The sequence below is a fragment of the Thunnus thynnus genome, chromosome 15, assembly GCF_963924715.1.
Source record: "Thunnus thynnus chromosome 15, fThuThy2.1, whole genome shotgun sequence".
Lineage (NCBI taxonomy): Eukaryota > Metazoa > Chordata > Actinopteri > Scombriformes > Scombridae > Thunnus > Thunnus thynnus.
The window spans coordinates 29382537-29406778 of record NC_089531.1 but is presented as its reverse complement, the minus strand read 5'-3'; the positions used below and the strand labels follow the sequence as shown (position 1 = coordinate 29406778).

The 24242-nt window shown below is 39.6% G+C and overlaps 1 protein-coding gene across 2 annotated transcripts in view; it reads right to left on the bottom strand.

The window, feature by feature from the left end:
* arhgef2a (Rho guanine nucleotide exchange factor (GEF) 2a) overlaps window positions 1-24242 on the bottom strand; it is a 55337-nt gene that overhangs the window by 4472 nt on the left and 26623 nt on the right. For both annotated transcript variants that reach the window (XM_067611667.1, XM_067611669.1), the window contains exons 6-22: window positions 22295-22404; window positions 21414-21557; window positions 20808-21058; window positions 19707-19832; window positions 17768-17885; window positions 15860-15936; window positions 11627-11798; window positions 10520-10596; window positions 10156-10328; window positions 7188-7255; window positions 6766-6954; window positions 5510-5596; window positions 4268-4317; window positions 2336-2371; window positions 2102-2152; window positions 881-1204; window positions 326-473 (exon numbers count right to left, since the gene is read on the bottom strand). In XM_067611667.1, coding sequence (XP_067467768.1) covers window positions 326-473; window positions 881-1204; window positions 2102-2152; window positions 2336-2371; window positions 4268-4317; window positions 5510-5596; window positions 6766-6954; window positions 7188-7255; window positions 10156-10328; window positions 10520-10596; window positions 11627-11798; window positions 15860-15936; window positions 17768-17885; window positions 19707-19832; window positions 20808-21058; window positions 21414-21557; window positions 22295-22404 — 2201 coding nt within the window. The remainder of the gene's footprint in view (window positions 1-325; window positions 474-880; window positions 1205-2101; window positions 2153-2335; window positions 2372-4267; window positions 4318-5509; window positions 5597-6765; window positions 6955-7187; window positions 7256-10155; window positions 10329-10519; window positions 10597-11626; window positions 11799-15859; window positions 15937-17767; window positions 17886-19706; window positions 19833-20807; window positions 21059-21413; window positions 21558-22294; window positions 22405-24242) is intronic.

Genomic DNA, 24242 nt, shown 5'->3' with positions numbered 1-24242 from the left:
ACTGGAGGTCAGCAAGAACAAGACTATCAGCTGCTGCTCAATGAATACAGTACCCAGAAGCACCACCAAATCCCCCAATCTCTTCCCAGCTTCACTGGATGATGAGGTATACTGAGATTAAAAAGTTTAAAAGTAAGTTGGACCAAAAAAAAAGAGATTTGGAGGCTGTTAGCATAATGTGACATAAAACACTGGACAAAGAACGCCTGTTTGCATCCAGTGTATTCTCCAATTAACTGCAAAGGAACCATTACCTCAGATACAGTATGATACCAAAATCATGCATGTTATATTCAGTCAGTGTGTGTTATGTCTGTTATCTGACCTTTGCCTGAGCTTTCAGATGCCGTCCCATCATCATCTGACATAATGTCTACTTCCAAATCACTGCTGTCCTGGAGGCCATCTGTTTGGTGGACAGGTTCCTGGCTGTCCCACTGGGCGTCATCTCCAGCTGAGACCTCTCTTCCTGACTGCAGCAATGCAGTAAAAACAAAAGAAGACACTGAGGAAACCCAGTGAACACTCCCACATGGGGCACCATATAGTATACTGTACACCTGCTGATTACTGATATATTTATCCTTCCATGGAAAAAACCTTATGTAAAAGGAGCACTCAGCGTATTTTACACATCAAAGTCAGTTTACTCGTCATGGTTGTATAATGTCTTGTTCTGGAGGAGTTTGTCTGACAGAATAACCCTGGTGAAGAGATGCTGCTGAGTTGCATTTTGTAGGATGTGTAGGATCCAGTATTTTTGGAACTTGACTGATAGTAGACTAGGATCCCTCAGCCTTGACCATTTGATTTTGACGGTTTTTAAAAATCTGTCATTTAAGCTCCCTAACTTAATGGAATTGCAGTGCATTGTTCTTACTTGAGATTCCTGCTCTCCCAGCTGCTGGGAGGCAGGTGAAGCCCCGCTGCAGACCTTCATGTGTCGGACCTGCCTCTCTAGCTTGGCCCGGGCCTTCTCGCTGTCCTTGAACCGACTCTCAGCATCCCGCAGCCTCAGCAGCTCCTCCTGCAGCAGGCTGTGTTGTCTCTGCAAAAGAGCTAACTCCCCAATGGTTGACCCCACACTGGCCTCCCGACTTCCATCTCGCCAGAGAGGACGCCTTACACCTCCTGTAGCTGTTGCTGAAGCATCCTGTGGCTGCAGCAGCAGCTCCAAGATGGAGTCTTGTTTGATGACAGCACCCTGCAGGAGATGATGGAGAATCCAGCTTTACTGTTCATGTTGTTAGTTATGTTCATTTACTGCTTTTCCTGAATAGTTCTGTGTCTGATCACTGTCAATTTGTAGTTAGTCATCTTTTTACTCCATGGCCTTGTACCTGTCACCATTATCATTTTGGCGGGTTGGTCTTAATTTTTATAAGCCTTACTAAATAAAATCCTTGTGTGTCCAGCTGATGAGATTATTGACATTGCAACTGTTCAGCTAACATTGCATCTCTCTAACCTTCTGTTTGTATGTTGTGCACAAGCACATAAGAGTGAAAGCTGTGTCTCCCCCCCCGTCTCTCTCTGGTTTTGATTTTACAGGTTGAAAACAGTGTGCTTATTCTGTCAAGAGTTACTTTAAATTATTTGGTTCAGCAGACAGTTTTTTGGAGGAACTGGAGACCATCCAATGCCAAGAAGAGCATGCACTGAAGAGTTAAGATTTTCCAGTTGACTGGATGGTGAGCCAAGCTACAGAACCTGAAAGGGGGATCGATTATTTTATAATTGTGACAGCTAACAAAATCAGCATAAATACAGGTTAATGACTACAGCTGTGTAATCGACTATTACGACATTTCAAAATAAGTGATCGCATAGAAGTTGTCTTCTTAACTTTAAATCATGCTTAATATTTCCCGGACTTGTAGAACTACGTTGATCTGTTGCATTACACCCCATCTTTGTAACAGTCACCTGCAATATTATTCTTTAAAATTGAATGATCACGAGCAGTGTGAGCTTTCCTAGTAGTTGTTCTGTGATGGTTGTCTGTGAAGATTCTCAGTCATCTATGTCATGGTATATCTGCTATTTGCTGTTGTATACAAGAGTATATAAGAGTGTTAAAGATCAACATAAACCTACTCACCTGGAGTGCGTGGAGATAGACACTGAGATTCATCAGCCGCTGACAGATCTCCTGTCAAACACATGCAGCATATTCATTACTAGTGTCTTTTACACACAGACACACACATACACATGCATGCAGCACGCTATGTGGGTTGATATATGGGAGGGTCCTGTCACCCCCCCATACGCACGCACACATGCACACACAAACATGCACTGATATCTGAGAAACCTTCATCTCCTTACTTACTGCAGATGGTGGCTTGTCTTCACTCCTCGAGCAATCCTTTAGAAGGTAAAAAAAATCCACAAACACAGGAAAGTACTATTATTTTGGGAAGAGAATGATGATGCATTTGAACATACAGTAATACTGTAATACAGTCATTAGATATGGCAGTACATTAGTAAATCAGTTAAAATTCACATTCCTAAGAGGACATGATATGATTGTGAATGGTTAGAGCTGGTGACAAAAGTGGCAGGTGATATTTGCTCCTTTCATCCCCTTTAAAAACTGTTTTGTAATAAAGTGGAGAGTTGGGACCAGGTTTTACTAAATAAAACTGGGAATTGAGATCCCAGTTATTTCTGGGAATTCTATGTTTTCCCCTGGAAAACCTGCAGGAACCTGGGATTTTTAGCATTTTTGTGCTTGGGTCTCTGTGGGACTTTGTTCTTTGGGGCGGCTGTGGCTCAGAGGTAGAGCAGGTTTACCTACCTATATTACCTATATCCACACATTCAACACAGCTCTTCAGATATTTACTTCTGTCTGTAACATCATCAGCGATCAAGTCAAGTCACGTCAATTTTATTTATATAGCACCAAATCACAACAGAAGTTATCTCAGGGCACTTTGCACATAGAGCAGGTCTAGACTGTACTCTTTAATTTACATCTTTAATTAACATTCCCCTCATTATCAGCTAACAGTATGCTAGTCAACAACAACCAGCTAACGCCATGTAAAGCTAACTTGCATGTTGCTATCACCAGCAGCATGCTGCTCAATCCACCAAGCAATAGCCACACAAACATCCTCAGCTACCTCATCTTAGCAGGCAGCAAAACAAACTGTAGCAGAAGAAGGGAGAAAAAAAAGTTCAGAGTAGCCCTTTACAACCTTGGCAAGTTGGTTAGAAGGAAGGTGGTGTTTTTTAAATTTTTTTATTTAACCTTTATTTTACCAGGCAAGATAGTAAGAACAGTTTCTTATTTACAATGACGGCCTGACTCTTGACATAGAAGTTCCTGATGTCTGAACAATGCGTAGGCACAAAAAACGTACATCACTTCCCGCACATGAACTGGTATTTATTAACACAGAATGTGCAGTGAGAATGTGTGCACCTCATGCGTTTTTCAGACCAGACATACACATGTGTCTCTAAAGTGATCGAAGGGTGATGTGATGAGGTGAAGATGAAATGTAAGCTGAGAGACGCAATCTTTTAGTAAAATATTGTTTGTTTAGGTTGATAACCAGCTGCACTGATTGTGTGATGATTTTTCTTTTTCTTTTTTGTATTTACATAGAGATTTGTAAAATGCCAATCTAAGGTACATTTATTAAGGTATCATTGATTAATTACTTTGTGGGATTAATTTTATCATTCTTTTAATTAACATAGGAGTCAACATTTAATGTTGTTGTTAATTGTTAATAGTTTATGGTAATATGATTTAATACGTACATTACCCTAAACTACAATAATGAAAGTTTTGGAATTAGATATTGACACAGGGCCATTTACAGTTTAAACTAATAATACAGGACCTGCTTTTTTGATATCGTATTTCAGTTAGAAATTGCGAACATATTTGCAATTAATTAGATTACCAAAATCAATTGGCATGCAGTGAAACTGAAACTGAAACATGCTGGTGTTCTAAAAACAGTGGAAGGGTTTGTTATTGTTAACAGTTGCAGCAGCAGGTTGGAAACTTTTAATGGTGCTAATTTGCCAAAATAAGTATGCTCTAAGATTACAGTCCCCAAAACTTAGGGGGTAGGTAAATACTTCTGGTCCCATGTAACCCATAGGATGTATTAAGGCAGGTAAGGGGATGCTGATAATTTATTCATTCTGAAAGAATGAGAAAGCATTCGACCTGAGACCCAGAGCCACTCCCCAATAAACCCCAGCTACCACAATTCCACCTTAGCCATCAACTCACCTTTGCTGCAGGGGAATCATGTGCTCCATTGACTAAAAGATCCTGATCACCTGAGCAGAAACAAAAACAGCAGTTACTCAGTGCTAGTCCTAAAAAAACAAAATAGTATTCATCATGGATAAAATATCTGACTGTTATTACACCAAAAAAGAGGAGAAGGGGAGTTGTGGTTTAGGCTTCATTAAACTTGAATTTGAACTTGATGTTCAATGAAGTGTGAAATTACATTAGGCTGGTAACTGCACTCTTTGGGTCAGATACAGTCCAGGCAGCAAGTATTTGGACAGTTACACATGTTTTGTTCTTCAGGCTCTGTGTTTCAGCATTCAAATTGAAATAAAATAATAGATAGGTAAGTGTATTGTCTCATTTCCGGTTACCAGTGTTTCTGTGTTACTGTGTTTAGTGTTTTTGCTGCTCTATCTCAACCTAGTTAATGTTGCTTAGAGTGCTTTGCTCCAGAGGAAAACATCAGGAAAACATCCGGACCTTAATACGATATTGAACAACTTCAACACTGCACTGTGGATCTTTCTATTAAATGCTGTCTGGACCACAAGCTTTCCTTGACCAGAGAGATTTTATCTGTGTGGTCAATTTTTCCCAGGTAATGGGGAAATAAGGGGGGTTTTGGTTGTTGTAAATTGTTTCTTCTAATGTTTGTTCCTCTTTTATAACACATTGATCTGAATTAATTAAAATATGCTCTCCAGATAATTTGATGGTGTTGTATGACACACTGGATGTTGGTCTGTTTTATGCATCTTGTATGTTCTTCTAAATTAGCCTTTCTCAACGGAGCAGGTACCACTCCCCAGGGGGCAACAGAGAACATCGGGGGGCACTGGAAACAATATTTTTGGAAGGGGGGCATTGAGGTGTTCTTGGGAGACATTTTTGATTGTCTGTCTTTAATGCCAATTTAATCTTACATTCAAATGCACATTTTCACAATTTTATCAATTTTCCTATGTTTTCTCACAGCACTGTCAAGTCTATTTTCCTCTGTTTTTAATGATCAACATTAATACTCAGGGAAGACAATTAGCCTACATTTTAATTGATGGGGGACGGTAAGGGACCTGAAAATGGATAGGGGGGCACTGACCCGAAAAAATGTTGAGAACCACTGTTCTTAATGGTTGTTGATTGTTGATTGATTACTTTTGTATTGCAATGATGCGCTCAGTAAAATCTAATCTTGTCTTGTCGTATGAGAGATTTGAGTCTTCAGTGACTTACTGGTTTCTACAGCCTCCATGTGGTTGTGATGGCAAGGAAGAGGGATTTCCACACTGCAGCCCAGAAGGAGTTCACTCAACCTGTCCACTGTGGAAACACACAACAGACACAACCTCACACACCTGTATAACTCACAAATTTAATCGTCTCTTTTGAATAAAATTTTAGTATAAATTAAGATATTATATTTATTCTTATTCATTGTTTTAAAGCTGGAGTGCAGGACTTTTGTCTCCCCCGTCTGGCAGTGAGAGTAAAGGGGGGCGCTCGGTCATTACCTGACACAGGCATGCAGCACGCTGTCATACACACCCCAAATGACAGGCACAGAGAGAGGGCCATTAAAAATGGATATATCTTGATATATTTTGATGGTCCACCGGCCCACTGGGATTTTTCCCAGTATGCTCGTACACCAGTGGCCGTAACCTACTGATATATATCTATATATATATATATATAGTGTCATTTACAGCCTTCACTCCATTCTGCCCTTGGGTTTATTTAAAGTGATAGTAACAATTCTCACAACTACATTTCAACCCTGAATGCTATAAAAATACATTTATATACTACTAAAATGGCATATGCCATTTCCCGCACATAAAGACACTTTAGACAAATGTACATGCCTGTATTTCTAGAGCAACATTGCCAGATGTATAATAATTATCGTATTTATATGATTATTTTGCCCTCTGTATGATGTCTGATCAATAATGCTAAAAGTCCCATATAATACAATAATCTGATCATTTTGTGACACTTAGTACAGGGCAACCTGTACGTGCTACGGCTCACAAGTAGCATCAATTGCTGCCTTCCAGTGTTGTGGGAAATTAAAAACATCTACAGCACAGAGGAAGGACACAACAAACTGGACGGTAGCCTAGAGCAACATCTGTACATAAAACTGCCTAAACAGCTCCCAACAGGCATGTTATTTTCTCCAATATGCCTCCTTTGATAAGATAGACTTTATATATATCCATGAATGCAGCAGGTGTTGCAGCCAGCACATGCAGCAGTAGCAGATTGTGTATTCTGAAACACATTTAAGCTTATTTGTTCTCTTGGTTATTACTCGCGTATAATAATTTTCCTCAAAATACGATAATTTTAAGCCTCTGGTACAATACTCCAACACTTCCCATCTGGCAAAGCTGTTTTAGAGCCAGTCATAGGTGATATGATGAGGTGGAGTAAAAAAAATAAAGTGACAGTCAGAATATAAATAATAAAACAGTGTTATTTACCCTCAGCTGTGGCATCCAGTAGGAATTTCTCTGCACGGGGAGCTTGAGGTGTGTCTGCCCTGAACAAGTAACGAGTGATGGGAGGCTGTAGGCCCTCCTCACAACTTGTCACCTCTGCCAGCTCACAGAATAGAGTCACCCTCTCCTGCAGAAGCTCCAGCATTTCCCTGTCCTTCTGCTGGAGGTCAGCTGTATGTGAGAAATAACACAAATCACATGACAACAAAACCTGCCCACTCTTAATGTACTATCACACCTAATGAACACCCCACACCTATATACTGCCACCTCACATAGATACTGATTTGTTTAGTAATTAAAATAGGTCTGGTGTTGTGCTCACTAGCAGCTGTTTCCAGTTGGAAAAACAGAATCCAATAAAATGTTTGTTTGATTGTGTCATTAATGTATTGTTATCTGACCTTTGAGTCTTCTCAGGTGGGCCTTGTGTTCAGTCTCTATGAGGGGGAACTCCTCTCTTGATGGGCACCTGAACATACAAAAGCACAGAACACACAAATGCTAATATCAGTGGCATGAGGGACAAGGATGTTTGTGTGTGTGTATGTATGTATTTTTTTAATAAAAAGATTTAAATTATTTTTTTTTAAAAGTTTTTTACTTTATTTTATTTTCTAATCATTTGGGGTATAAAGATTTGCTGACACATATCGGACACTGATATGAGAGGCAGAGATACAGCAACACTGCTACACAGTCACATATCATGTCAGAGAGAATATAAAGCTATGCTTGCATCAATAATAAAATTAGACAGTTTAAGACCCCCATCCCCTTCTTACTTCTACTTATCTCACCCTGACAAAAAGATGAAAAAAGATGAATCAGTTGTTAATGACAGTGCCCCAAAAGAAAATATCAATGTTGCAGTATCTCTGCCTCTGGTATCAAGTGACATTTTGTTAACTAGCTAACCAGCAAGAGCAGGGCAGGGAGCAGCACCTGGGGTTTCCACTGCTTTCTAAGGCCCAAAATACCCTCTGGTTACTGGTCTGGTGCGCTGGAGGAGAATACTGAGAATGGTGCGGAAAATTACTGGATTGATGTGGGTGAAAGGGAATCAGTGGACATTGCAAAAATTGTGGAAGAGCAATAGTAGTTTTGGAAATTTAAATTATTTGGTGCAATCAAATTTAGAAATACTGGGTGAAACTCAATGGAATTAATTGTCCAAATTGTAGGAAATCCTACAGGAGGAATTGGTCAAAAAAGGAAACTGAAAACAATTATGGAATATGAAATATTCCAGACAAAAGGCAAAAGGCAATCAGTTGTGCTTGTCCATCAATCTCGCACATCTCCTCGATCCAAGACTGAATGCCTTTCAGGCACTCAGGAGGGGGTCCAAAATTCACAGAATTGTGGGAATGACGCCTCAAACTGTCACATTTGCAACCGAGACAACCCAGTTGGTGATATTTGTCTAAATTCATATCAGGGGAACCAAGGTGAGGGAGAACTTGAATGAATGCTATGGCATTAAGAATCCATACAGTTTTTTTGGCTGTCTTTGTTTGCATCACATGTGTGGTGGAAAACTGCCTTTCCATGAATAGGCCAGTAATTGTGCAAAGATAACATTTTCCCAAGGGAACTGGGAAGGGGACGATCAGTGAGGTCACATTTTAATTTTCTGTGTGTGATGAGCGAAGGCCGCTAGGCCATGTGTATTGGGAGAAATGCGGAAGATACCAAGTACAACTGATACATGTTAGAGAAGTGTGAGACACCATTGTTTTCTGAGATGAGTCATGTTTGGATTATTACCAAAGTGTTAAGATCAAACAGGGTGGTGTTCAGCGAATAAGCCCCAGATTAAGAGAGGTTATGAGAGGTATATAATTCAATGTTTTATGATTTTTCATTAGGTTCTTTATCCCGGGATCAAGGCCTTGGTTTGCTTTGTATTGCTCTTTCTGCAGAGTAAACCTATTCACATTGAACTCTACCAGTTTCCAGTGTATTTCTTTGAGTCTTTCTCTTATAAGTTTTGAGTTTAATACTAAGTTGTGGGTGACCTGAAGATTTACTGGCAGGGGTTTATTTATTTTTTAAAAGAGCTATACTGGAAGGTTTGAATGATCTCTGTGCACAGGTAGTCTGTAAAGGTGGTACAATGTACCTTCGTACTTACTGTAACAACTCATATTCACCATAGAGAGGATGTGATACATCACTGAGGATTGCCTGTGCTTTCCTCACCATTCAGGACTCACCAAGAAGTGTCATACTGCGGTGATGCAATTTTACTAGACATATCAACTTGTTGATTACAGACAGTGACAAAATACCACAAATGAACAATAAAAGAGAATCAGTGTTTGTCTGTCCACTCCAAACTTTCCAAGATTACGCATAAAGTGCAATCCTTGTAATCTTGTCCCCTACATCAGTGGTTCTCAAAGTGGGGTCTGCCCCTAGATAAATCTGACTGTACACCAAACTAAGCTGTTCCCTATATTTCTTCAGTATCCTGCCTGTTAATTTATCAGGCTAAGGTTAAACAGAGTTATGCTAGTAACTGAGGACTGTCTAAAAAGGCAGGATAAGACACTTGGTAACCAGGAAGTGAACTGTCTTGTGCACCATGTAATGCCTGAAAGTAAGCCTATTATGTCATCACCAGTTTCTGACCCTGCTCCATCTCCAAGCCAAAAGACCGAGGCTGATTGGCTTTATCGCATGATAGCTGTGCAAGAACAATGGCCACAACAGCCTGGATTGTTTAGCAGGAGTGATGTGCATACTTGACAGGGCCAGAAGACTAAAGTCAGACCTCTCAGTGCCCTGAGACCTTTATAAAGATTTTGAACACACTACTTATACTACTTATAGTACTATATACTTTTACCGCTAAAACCGCAGCTCAGCAGGAGGGAAACTAGTTGGCGTGTATTTGTTTGGGGCAATTGTTAGACCCGGGTGTGATCCCCCAGAGACTGAATGATTTGGAGTCTGTGAGGAAAGAGAGTTAGGACACTATCTTTCAATATATTTATATATGATAATATATCAATAATTTCATTACATTTATAATGATGATTTATAGATTACAGTCTTAGCTATTCATTTATAATTAGTAAATAAATTGTGTATTATTATCGATTTCATACTTTTAAATGTTGTATGTTGTAGGCCCAATCATTAAAAATAACTGTTCTTCTAACATATTGTTTACATTGAATAAATACTGACTATATCATTTTTTTAAGACCGTGGGACATTTATGATTTGTGTGTATGCATAGTCTAAGGCAGTTCTAAATTTGTTCACAGTCAGTACTAATGCATTTACATGCTAGCAGGATTGAACATTTTCATTTCCAAAAGAAAAACAGTGTGTTTTGTATGTGTTGGTGCATTTTCCCACTTGCTGACGGCGTGCTGGATGTGGCGTATCCAGATGTTCTTGTCCTCCTTGGAGGCAGCGTGGAACTCATACATCTCAGGAGGGGTGGAGTCTCTGATGAGGAACATGCCTCGCTCCTGATTGGCTATATCCCTCACCATTAAATTCTCAAGGGACAGCACTGGAGGTTTGTCCTGGATTGCACAACAGAGATGTTTGTAGAAAGTAATACAGAGAGAGAGGAAAGATGCTATGACAATAATGTTGCAATGAAAGATGACAGCATGAAGAGTTGTCTTTCTGGTCATCTGTGCAACAAATGATGCATTGGCAAAGTCAATTTTAGTGTCCTTTTGTAAGTGTGTGTGTGAGTACATTTTCTTACCAGACAAGGAAAGATGTACCTCTGGTCTTTCTCCTGCAGAAATACCAGGATGTCTGTCATCAGTAAGACCTGTACATCTACACACACACACACACACACACATGCACACATACACACACACACACACAAAGATAGACAATGTACAACCACACACCAAAGTCAAGTTGTTTTTTTTCCATCAAGTAAGTCAGTGAAAGGCTTATCAGTTCAAAATTTTCATATAAAAATCAATAACAGAAAATTGAAATTTGTCATTCATCAATATATAATTAACATTTTGGAATTGTTTTTTTCATAATTTTATATCTGTATCTTATAACTGTTGGACTGAAAAATGAAATTAACTTTGCCCATCCGTGTGGTGTTTTGGTGCCCAACGCAGAGCCTACAGTTCAAATGAAGTAATACAAAGCCAGTTATTGATGGAAACTGGGTCTTAGGGCCCTATTTTAATGGGTTTTCTTATTTATTTCATTTTTTATTCATCACAATTATACACTTACATGGGATTTTCCCATAAATGGTAGGTTGTAGTGGAGATGCATTTCATCATGGGTTGGTTAAGCAGCGTGGCTAAAGTGGACCAACCTGGGCTAATGGAAAAACCCTATTACATATTGTAATCCTCTTTCTTCCAGTTGATTTTGGGAAGGTGAAACACAGTATCCAGGATGACAATGTTCATAAGAGCTGCAAATTCATTTGTTGTTGTAACACACCTGGGATCACTCACATCCATGGATACATCTCGATTTTCCATGTTTTGCATCAACAGGTCCAACTCTTTGCAGCAAAAGCTTTCCTCCTTACTCAGGAGAGCAGTGACTGCAGGAACACCTGTTTCCCAAAGGTACACTGTACTTAACTATTTCAGTTCTCTTTCTGCCTCTGCCTCCAGGTTGAATACATCAGGTTTAAGTAAACGGGAAGCATCCTTTAAGTTAACACGTTACCTATTGCAGTCTTTGCAGTAGCCAATTTGATTGTCAACCTAAAGCACTTTATTAAATGTGACGCACCAGATTGAGCCAACAATTCTGTGCAACACTATATACAGTAAGTTTGCTTACCTTACACACAGACTAATGTTTTCATAGTGTCATGTACCTTTGAGCCGGGATCCTGGTGTTTTCCAGAACAGGGTTCCTTCATGGACAAGGCTCCGGCGGAGCAATTCTCCTTGCCTGAAAAGTCTACCATCTCTTACTCTGGCCTCAGCCCGTGGATCCAACCTGGCCTGGATCTCCTGCAGCCGCTGCGTCTTCTCTAGTTCCTCCATCTGCCCACAGTATAAAAGTTATCTTCCATTTGGAGTCCAAACGAGGGTATTAATGAACATGAATTTATCTAACTGTGTAATTTAATTTGATTTTAATTGAATATAGTAGGAGACCTAACAAATAAACTGGCATGGAGTTGATCATCTTAAACCTAAAACTGCATGGAAATCATAATTGTAAGTTTAATATGACGGGATGACTTTTTACAATGATGACCTGATCCAATTCATTAAATTAGTACTGAACTTAATAAAACGATTTGGTGTGGATCTGTCACATCTGGCCTCTAATTAGATACTGTTTTTTTTTTTAAAGTTTTTTTGGAGGACGTGTTTTGACCTTTGATCTTTGACTGTGTGTTTTAGGCAGAATGGAAACATGGGAAGAGATGGGAATGCACAGATTTTCCCAGCTGGGATTCAAGCAGGGATTGTGCAGTCATATGGTATGTGTCTCAGAGTACTAGGTTACCAGGACAACCTTAATTGCTGTTGCTTAGTCACTGTTGTTACATTACATTGCATTCATTTGTCAGATACTTTTTTTTCCAAAGTGGCTTAGTGTATTCAGTCTCTACAGGAACAAGAGGAGATGTCATCAAAGTGGAAGTGCATCACTCCCAAACTGTGTGTTCAGTGCTTTAGTACATGTGCTGAGAGGTTCACTTATTTATTTCATAAAATGTATTATGAATCATGAATTCTGTTTTAGGGACAGCAAAAAGTCATATTCAGTGAAGTGAAATGTAAACGACCCTGTAATCATAGAGTGAGTATTTTTGCTATTAGCTAGATAATGAAGAAATCATTCTGAATATGTCACATAAATAAAAAACTTAAAGTCATGCCAGAGTGCTACTGAAGCAAAGAGTGGAAAAGTATTATATGACTGATGAGGTCTATCTGACCCAAATGTTACATTTATAATCATGGAGCCAATTAACAGTGTGTGGATTATGTCTCTAATAAAAGACAATCTATTTTCTTATTTTCAGTTGTCACAGTTGTCTCATGTTATTCTGAGCTGAAGTGATGGAATCAGAGTGTAAAATCATCCACACTGTCAGCTGTCACTCAAAACCAACTTTGTACAATTAAAATGCAGCTAAAATCATCATTATTTGTTTAGTGTCATAAACAGTCTCTCTGTTTGTTAGAAGCTCTGTTTTAAAACCAGAGTGGAAACAGAAAGCCTACAACAATAAAATGTTCCTACTGACCAATAAAAATGTATATTGCTCTTTTTACTTGTCACTTTATTATAAACTTAGGACTTTTGTCTCTGTCGGGATCTTGTAGAAATGATGACCCCTTTTTTTCCAGTGATCTGATTGGTCAGTGGTCAGGGTGTTGACAGGTTGTGATCTGATCCTCTGAAGTTAACCTGCTCTGTAGCAGGTTAGCTCTTCAGCATAAGTTACCATGGCGATGTAAGAAGTGAACCACCGTCGTAACCCAGTGAATACCCAGAGTTATGCCTGATGTTACCTCGCTAACCCCAAATCCTGCCTCTGTTCTGAGCATGTGGATTACCTTTACAAAAAAACACAACAAAGACCGTTTTTATTGTGCAAACCGAGGAGTTTTGAGTTGTATCATACTGGTGTTCTGGTTTGAATACCTGACAAAAACAAGGCCAAACTCTCCAGATTAGTCAAATTTGGCAGTGCAATATCAGGCTGATTTCACACCTGGGTGTGAGTAGAGCATAGCATGGTGGGAACTAGAGTCCCTTTTGGACTCCTTTTGTTCAGCAGTGCTGTTTCTTTGTTGTCAGGTTGTAAAAGTCCCTACAGGTTTTCAGTCAGGCTTTATGACTATGTGCAGGCTTGCCTTTGATTCGTGCAGTGTACATCGACCCAAATTTTCCTTTTTTTTCATGACTCTCTGCATGACTTTCAATCTAATGTATTTCAAATTTTGTCTATTTTTATTCTTCTGCGTTGGGTTTTTTAGGAGCCAACACCAAGACACATTTGTTGTATGCTTGCATTGGCTAATAAAACTGATTGAATAGTGTGATGGCCCCGGCTGCCAGGGTGTGCTGTCAGTTACCGTGTCTATCTTTGTCTGTTTTGAGGTGCTGCAGGAGCTGGATGCAGGAGGCTATCAACCAGCTTGGGAGCATCTGGGCCCAGTGCTCCGACAAGTCTCTAAAGACTGGGAATGAGAATGGGTTGGTCTTTTCAGCCCTAACCCCAACCCTAACCCTAAGCCTAAACCAAGCACTTCAAGCCCTCCTCCAAGCCTATAGTAATACCCTACATTGTCAGCAGTATTATAATCTCTGAAGGTGACTCATTTTTGTCACTATTTCCACCAAAAAAGAAAAACAAATAAACAAACAAACAGACAAAAAGCTTTGTTTTATATATTGGTCCTTCAAAGTGCTCTCTGACACTAGACCTGGGATGGCTTGTGTTCATGATATGAGAATATTAAAACTTTTTCATAGAGCTAAACCAAATACATCATTGGAAAGGTCTCAACCCAGAGAGTAACATATGTCAGTATGAAGATTCTACATAGCTACTGCTTTGAAATACTGGCCTTTGAACCTTGACCTCATTGTATGTTTGAAGGCTTATAATTCAGCAACAAAAGGGGCTGCAGACATGGGACCAACTGTTTAGAGATAGAGAGCTCTTGACCTCAGCTATCATATGAGTACAGTCAACAACTGTTAGAAATGGGTAAAATATGGTTAAAATTAATTTTCACCCATTTAAAAATTAGATATTTAGAATGTGATTACACAAATGTGTTTACCATCCCCTTAGACCCCTCAGTGTACTCTCAATTCAGTATTTACAACTTCCTATTGTTAGGCTCCTCAGACTCCTCAACTCTGTCAGCCCTTCAGGCTGGAGCATCGGCTTCTGACTTATAATACTCAACATTATTAGACTGCTGATGTTTTCTTTCTCCTATACTCCTATGAGAAATCATATCCATGCCTCCACCCAGTTACAATACAATCCAGCACTCTTGCAAAGCAGCCACCTGACACTAAACTCCTATAACAACCTACATGAGTCTTGTTCTATCCTGTTTTAGTGTAAGACTTGTGTTTTAATGCCTTTGTTCATCATCTGTGAAACTACAGTCAGAGAATTAAATAGTATGCTAGGATTTTATAATTTAACTTATTAGTTCAACCACAGAGTGTCTCTCCTGCCCAGCTGAGTCAATCACATTGGACAGTAGAGGAGGTTGTACCAGCGTCTGGTTCAAAAGTAGTTTAGCCAACTTTGCTGCATTCAACACCAGAGCTGAGAGCGTCAGAGACAGAGCAGCAAACAGAGTCACTCTGCTCTGTGGTGTGCTGTCATCTCTCTCTGTTATGTATTTAGGTAATATTGAGACAAGACTCTGTAAAAGTTTACAGCCTGTGATGATGTCACCTTGCATTACTTTATGTACAATTATGCAGCAAAAAAAAGGCTGTGATTCAACTGACAAAATGCACGTTGACTCACGAGCTTCTCAACTGATGATTCAAATCATCGAGGTTGCCCTAGTGGGAACAACCAAAGCCAGCAGCAACAACCCCTCCCACTATCCCCATAATCACACACACACATACATAAGCACATCCGGTCCTATTCATCCAGGGAGAGTAAGATTTAACATCCCAACCTTCAACCTCTCCACTCTCCAGAGTTATGACACCATTGTGACTGTTTTATGTGGGCAACAACACCAGTAGACCAGTATTTGGCTTGATGTTGCACATTGTAACAAAAAAAACAGTAACAATAAACCTGTACCATGCCCCAGATATATATACATATTATCTGTATTACTGTTGCTGCTGTAACACTTGAACTTCACCTTGGGGATCAAGTCTTATCTTAAAAAAACATTGACAAAATCATCTGTCAAGTAGAAAAGAATAATGCGGAACATATGGTGTGTGTTGTGTGTGGGGTGTGTTGTTGCATACAGTCAGACAGACAGTCAGGTAATCTTATAAAAACTTCACTAGAATCTTTTTGCATCTTATAATCACAGCCGTCTTTATAATTAAGGCTAAAAAAGAACTTAAAATAGGTTTGTACCTGTTGGTCTATTGAACTAAGAAGTTTTCTGACCATCAGAAGAGCCTGGGCCAATAAAGAGGCTTCTTCTTCATCATCTGAAAGGGAGAGAAAATAACATTATGGTTGATTATGTGGAAGTATGTATGAGATTAGATTTCCATGATAACTCATAACCTTAAAACTAAAACATGAAAAGTTTTGAAGCTGTAAACTATGGCTTTAAACCTAAAAAACATGATTTAAATATTTGTGTGAAAAGGTTGCTCCTCTCTCTTTTCACTAAACCCTAATTCCCAACATTGCTAGTGTTTTTGTGTCAAATCACTAATTTCAGTCTAATGGTTATGTTAATTTATCAGTCATGTTGCACAAATGTAGTTCAGGTTTAAGTTGAGTATTTTGTGTTTTACAATGTTATATTTTGTTGAAGGGCTTCAGTCTTGTTACTCTTTTTAAGAGTTTTATGATGGTAAAGCAGAACGTCTTTTTAATCAGTAATATTGAGAGGTATGCATCGTTAGCTGCACTAAGTAGTGAGTCACTTGGCACTGTCAATTTGCAGTAGGAAGCATAAAACTGTGCTGTAGTAAATTACATTCTGTATAATTTGGTGCACTCATAGCTGTGTGTGTAACCATAGGCAATTGTGATTGTCAGCAGTAACAGAAATCCTACATCAATGTTCCGTATGTTTTGATGGCTTGGTATCATTCTAGCTCACCCTATGGTAACCTGAGCAGATGGTACGTTACAGTTACGTGAGGCTGAGAAGGTAAAAGGCCAGTCACTGGTCAACTGAGATGAAGTAGGGAAGAGAGTAGGTGGCAGCTTGCTATGATGCTGCAGATTTTAGTTGTTTGTTTGCTTTGGCTTAAGTTGTTACTGTTGAATTTCCCAGGGTTCATTTATGTCTCTGTTATTTTTGTTAATGAATATCACCTTTTGTGGGCGTACTCCGGCCTGCCGACCTGCTTTTTGGTAATATCCCTGTAAAAGTTTCCAAAGCCAAATACCATCTTCTGCCTTTATATGTAGTGGTGGCACTACAATTTCAAAATAATATAAAATAATAAATGATGATGAAATAATTGATTTACTGTTACTATGTTGAAAGTGTACTATTTTCAATATTACAAATCTGTGTCTTCCAAGTTTTGAAACTTGTTTTACAGACATTCAGTACCAGTAGTAGGTGTAGAAATATGTGCCAGTCACCTGTGGCAATCATCCAGACACAAGGTGAATAGCAATGATTCTGGAAAGAGAGTGGTGAACCTCTGAAAAAAGTGATCTGCACCTCTGGAAGAAGTGTACTGAATGTCTGCAAAGCAAATTTCAAAGCTTTGAAGAGGCAGATTTGTTGCTCATATATAAACAGCCACCAAACCAAAAACTGCATTGAAATGTATAGTTAAATGAGTTTGTAAAGTGTTTACGATTACAGTTCTCCTTTGACACTTAATTTTGAGCTTCAGTGACTGGAACATCTGGCTCCATTTGAATGGACAAATCTCAATGACCATTCATAGGCCTAACAGCACAGTGTGTAAAAAAGGTTTGGATAGGGAAATAGTATATAAAGGTATAATGATCATTGTCATCTTGGCCAGTTGTATCACATATTACAAAAATTGTGAAAATAACAGTCCTGCAGGAGGAAAATGGCTTCTCCATATAGGAAAATGGAATAGTTGCCTGGATGGTGCAAAGTGCCAAGATTTGAATACTCCACAAATATGCTGCCAAAAGCTGTTGAATGCAAAATTGTGCATATACTAAATATCCTGTTATGTTTTCTGTACACAGGCCAATTGTTTCCTTGTTTTACTTTTTATTGTATTAGAAGAGAACTGTAAGAATGATCTGCATTTGCTTTTGTAAACAAAGTTAGATTCATAATAAAGCTTTTTGACTTGGGTGATTCACCGGTGGTGTTGTCCAGAATGCGCTGAATAAGGACAGGATACTTGGAGATCCGCTGAGTCACCAACAAGATGCACTCCTGAACACCATGGCACCGTAGCCAGGGTCCTCGACTCACCTTCTGCCCAAAAAAAGAGAGAAACACACTGACAAAATGCTTTCATTGTGTTTGAAAGGCACCTTTGAGAGACTTTTTAAACCAGGTGAGGGCTAAAGGAGCGCAATTCCAGTGCCATATAATACATATAAAAATAAAAAATTAATCATAAAGAATACACTGAAAAATAATACGGTTCAAACAGTTCTCACTCATATAGTGAGAATGACAAATGACCTGGAAAAACCAGAAGCAAAGTAACAATACTGAGAGACACACATGTTGTAGGCTTGCCTATTCTGCTTCTATTCAAAATGTTACTTTGTGGGGTTTTGCGCATGGTGTCATGGATACTACTAGTTCTTAATATTACTTGCATACATTTTCCAGTTGTCATTTTTCAGGCCACTAATTTGTTCCTGTCCTGCAACATCCCTTGCAACGAACTGCAAGCTGGAGCTTCCCCTAACCTTTTCAGAACCAAACATGTCTTTGTTCTAGGTTCTGCCTAATGTTCCACTATGTTTTACAAACCAGAATGTCCTGGTGTTGCCTTTTCAGTGAAATATATCCAAAATAATCATTATCATTTTTATGTGCTGTTTGGTCAGTGAGTGTGGCGAGTGCAGGTCACTGGTGTGTCAGACAACAATGGAACAAATGGTACTAAAATAGATTTCTTTTATGTTTACATGTGATGACATTATTGTTTAAAACAGTATTGTTAAATTATCATCCATTGACAAAATGGAACAGAGACAGAGCACAAGATTGGCACCTGAACAGTTCCCACCAACCCCACTGACCAGCTCTCCAGCTGCTGGTGGCATGTTGGATATTCTGAGTCAGAATATCACCAGTATTTAAAATACCATTAAAAAGTCTGGACACACTTTCTCATTCAAGGGAATGGTAAGGTGTGTCCAAACTTTTCACTGGTTCTGTAGATGGGTTTATGAGTGATGTCTTCAGTGACATGCACGCACCCACAGGGGCAAGAAAACAAACCAGAATGACTGAGAGTTTATGAGAAGATCGATGTGTGAAGTTGTTTTTGTGCCTCAAACTCCACGAATCGCGGACGTAATGAGATAATGTTCATTATCCCAAGAAGGAAACCTCCCCTTTAATTGAGAGTGCAGAAGTAGCTGTTAGCATTAACAATCCTAGATTTCATGGAGGTGGTGGATGATTTTATGCTGAAGCTGCATTGAACGCTTGTTTTAAGGCTGTGTGTTCATGGCAGTTTAATGAAGAGTGCAAACATTTGTCAGACTAAAGCTTTTATCAATGCTTTAGAGATCAGATTGTCAGGCTGTGATCAGTGCCTTGGTGATCAGTTTGACAGGTGTTAAGAGTTTGAGTGTGTGATTCGTTGACAGCTGTGTAGACTGATGGCTTTGGATGGAAAAATTCATCACGTTGTTACCCTTATAATTTTTCTGAGAAAAAAAAAATCTAGGTTTGCAGTCTCCTCTCATGATCCTGTGCGGTTGATCAATGAAACTAATTCTCTATTGACATAGTTTCCTATGTATGAATTTTCATACATTATTGAATTTATTAACCAGAATGAAGCATCTGTGCTTTTAAGGTGTGCAACAGCCAGCCTGAATTTCATGCTAATGTTACCACTGCTACTAGCTGTTTCTCACTGGAATGTGTGTCATATTAGCGAGCCAGAGCTGACACATGTCTATCAAAGGGGGCGTGAGGTATAGTAAATAAAAGCTAAAGGTGCAGTGTGTAGAATTTAGTGGCATCTAGTGGAATTGATTTGGCAGAAATGGGGAGGGGGAGGGGAAGTGTATTCAATTGGTTGTATTTTAATTGCATCTGTCTCACCCGTATGAAGCACTGGAACCTCTTGTCTCTGGCCAGCAGTTCCTTGTACAATTTGACAGCCTTCAAGTGGCGGCTACAGAACTCAGCGTAGGTCTTTCGCATGTCATCTGCACACTGACCTGAGAACTGGCAGAACACATAAACACACAGATTATTTGGTCTGTGTGTGAAATGTGAGTGAAAAAGAACTCAGGATTTAATGTAAGGGAAAGCCTTTGTCAGCAGAAAAAGAGGCACTGTTCAGACCTGGTATCTGTTATCTAAATGTGGGTTGTCACAATATCTAATATTTGCTATATGATTATTGAATGAATAACAATTTCACAAAATAACAATCATAATCACAATCATTAATCATAACAATTCAGATGCTAAAATCATTATTTTATTTTTAAATCATTTTTATGGTTATTTTAGCATTTAATTGCAATTATAAAATGGCAATATAAAACAATTATGATAAAATGATATAAATAAATCCAAACTTTTTACACTGATGTTTTCTGAACATGATTTTAATCCATGTTGGACTAGTATTGGAGACAGCTGGCACAGGTTAACCTCTGGATGTCACTGTTAGACTCTAGTCTTCAGTGTAGTTTTACACTTCTGCTGAGTCATAGAATTACATAAATAAAGTTACCACATGGTCCTATCTGTTTGGCAGCACCTGGAAGTTGCTCAACATCCTCCTGATCAGATTCTTAATATATATTATCAATCCATCTATAATGTTGTCATCCAGTTTTCTATGCTGTATTTCTGTAATTTTGCTATCTGGTCTATTCTGTACACACATCTATTGCATTTCTGCCTGTACTGGAAGAGGGATCCCTCTTCTGTTGCTCTTCTATATTTCTTTGTTAAGGGGTGGGAGGGAGGCGTTTTTCCTTACCTGAATTGGGAATGTTGTATTGCTGTACAGATTTTAAAGCCCCTTGAAGCAAATTTGTGATTTGGACTATACAAATAAAATCACCTTGACTTAATATTTTAGTTCCAGTTCTGTGCCACTGTGCCAGTCTAAATGGGGTAACTCTTGGTGGTGTGGTATGGTATGTGTTTTCTGTATGTCTGTATGTGAGAATGCATGGCAGTCACCTGCTCGAGTAGTATGTCCCCCAGATGGTGAATAGTGAAGTTGCAACTAGATTCAGACTGCAGGCTGTTGTTGCGGCGCAGGAGAAGTTGTGTCAGGAAATGGGAATGTATGCTGCTCAGCTGGTCCAGGCAGGGTAACATGGTATGCACAATGCTGGGGTCCAGCTGAAGCTCCTCCAGCATGCCCTGCTGGAATATCCGTTCCATGATGCGCAGGGTTCGCATGTGGTGCACCTCTGTCTGAATCAGCTCTGAGAAGGACACATAACCACATCACACACACACACACACACACACACACACACACACACACACACACACACACACACACACATCATAATCACAGAATAGACAGCAGCTGTCATACTGTACATGCAAGAAAGGAATTGCCTAAACTGGACATCTGACATGTTTTGTTAAAAAAAATAGTAACGATAGTATGTCCAGCTTCAGTAAATAGTATCTATGTAGTATTTTAATATATTGTATATTTTAATGGATTTACTGTTCTGATGTAATGCTCAGCAATACATCAAGTGTCTGTACTATGGGAGAAAAGTAAAGGTCAATAAGCTACTGCTAAAAAATGAATGATGTTCTTGTCACCATAGATGACATCCTGCCTCTTGATTATGTTTTTGCTCTGTGACTGCAAGTAATTGCTGTCCACGGCCATGCTCCATGAGTCAGCCTTAAAGTCCTGGCCCTCGAGCTCCATCTCCTCCAGCACTGAAGTGTAGTAAATATCTCCTAAACAAGAGAAAACCATCAGCATACAAAACCTACAAAGGTGGGAATCTTTATCTCATGCATTTGTTAAGATAGCTGGTTGTAAAAATAATTAGACCCAACTGAAATCACAATTTAGTATGCAGCCAAAATCATGTTAAAGTGAATATTCATATTTTTTTTATTAAAAAAGTAAAAATGTCTTTGGAGATACATCAAAAGTGCTCCTTTAGTCTCCAGGACAGGGAGACTTATGGTGGTAACTGTAGTTTATAAGCCAGGAACAAGCACCACTTTATTAGCAGTTGAATTTAAGAATAAGGACCACAGCATTTAGCATCTGAACCTACTAATGTTGACATTTGCATGTACATTTGAAAGCTATTTAGTGTGCTACAGTTGACTGGCTAATCAGATATCTAACCTGCAAACTGATGTTTGCAGCACAGTTTCCCCTGGTAGAAGCGCGTTCCATCATCTCCTTAACCCCTACACTATCATGCTGCTGCACTATACACCTTACCAACTATTCACCCCCCTCTCACCTTACTATCTACCCATTACACATATTACTTCATATCCAATCCACATACCATGGTTGATGGTCGAGCCTGACCAACTTTTGCACCACACATTAAACATAAGGCAACACGGTGTGCTGTTCCCTAACCCTAATACATTTCCTCAATTCTGGGCAAATCAACCACCATGTTATTAAAGCCATTTTATTGTGAAGTGTGGTTTGAATGTTCATATACCGTCATCATTGAGAGACTCCATTGACATAGCTCTGTTCCTGAAGCTGAGGGAGTCTGTGGACTGAGACAGGATCCTGCGCAACCCCAGGGGAGAGTCATCATTAAGGGTTCTACAACACACACATACAGATATACTGAGTACATATAGTTCATATGCAAATACAATGACACATTACTCTGACAAATTAGGAATTACATTTCTGGCATCAAGTCACAGAGACAATACCTAAATTGCTCTGATGCAATGCAAAGTCCAGAAATACCCTCTGCTCACACTGCACTAAACACCCAATGCTAACTCTGCAGGCTGACTGTATAATGGAGCATTCTTTTGGGGGGCAATACTTGATGCTGGACTGAAATTTAAAACACTGGGAGGATGACCAGAAGTCAAGGCAGATGGGCAGCTGCTCTGGAGGGTGGCCCAGTCTAGATGCCAGGCTACATGAGTGGAGATGCTTGGAAGGGTGGCCCAGATTCTGGCCATGTAGGCGGGACCACTCTGGAGGTCGATCATGCAGACAGGACCATTTGGGAAGTCAGATTGGATGCCCGCAAAGCCGATCATGAGGTTGGGCATGATGCTGAAAGTTGGGCCAGGGTACTTGACAGACAACCTGATGATCTGGCAGGGTGTCAGCGGGGACGGCTGACAGCTGATGATCTGGCTGGAGGTCAGCGGGGAGGGTCTGACTGGCAGTCACACGTGGCTCTGGGCAGTGGAGAGGCCAAGGAGCTGGGCAGCAGAGACAACCTATGGCTTTGTGAGCCATGGACCCCTGGAAAGCGGCATGGTGAGATCCAATGAATGATGACTGCTGGACACTGGCAAATGACATGGCTCCTCAACTGGTCCCCTGGAGGTTCATTGGGTTCAAGAGATACAGGACCAGTGGATCCAGGCAAGGGGCTTGGAGGAAAGGGGAAACAGGAAACAGCCTCCCAGAGCAAGGGTATGTAACTTGTGTTGCCAATAATATTCTCTCTGTAGCAACAGTTCAATCAAGTCTCCTCCCCTGCGTGGTGTATTTACACGTTCTATCCCTATGTATTTCAGAGATGACACACAATGACCTGTTTGATTAAACTGAACTGCCACTGGGCTTGTCTGTCTGAATGCTGCTTCTGTGTTCACATCGTACACTTTCTGCCCACACTGAATCTGTTAAATAAACACTTCTGTTACGTCATGAAACAAACCACGTACTGTGCTGTGGAGACATAACCACTCAAGTAATAGATGGGTGAGTACTTGCTATCCTAGGTTTGTACTTTTTAAACAGAAAACACACATTCTATATTGTCATATTTAGTTGTTTCTTTACTGCAAATGACATACATAATAGCCAACAGCAACTTAACCAGAAACTTCCAGTTACCTGGTAATCTCTCTCCAGCCAGCTGCTACCTTATTTAGGTTTTTGTAGTGAAATGTGGAGGTATCATAGAGATAACTCCTCATTTCAACTAAATGACTCAGCTGTTCCTCGTCCATGTCACATGATGGTGTCCATGACATAACAAAATTCTCCAGGTGTACGCCATGAAAGGAAAGTGTCAAAGAGTTGCACAACATTTTCAATTTATTCTTCAGTGAAAGGTTTCAGTCGTCTCCATGGTGACCAGATGCTATCCTCCTACCGGCTTAGTATATCATTCCGACTGGGACTAATTAAACAAGGACATTAAATGACCTATAGTTATGTATCTATGTAGACACATATATGTATGTGTACATTTTGTCAGATCATAAAATAATGATTTTGTCTGCAGCAAAAGCCTGATAATGATTGCTGGCTAAGGTAGTATCTATGAGCAGTGATCAAATTTCACACTACTTCTGACATCTGACAACAGAAACAGAAAAAATATGTAAATGAGAAGCACTATATTGTGAATTCAGCTGCTTTAAAAGTATATGTGATTACAGAGAACAGAAGGGGACTGA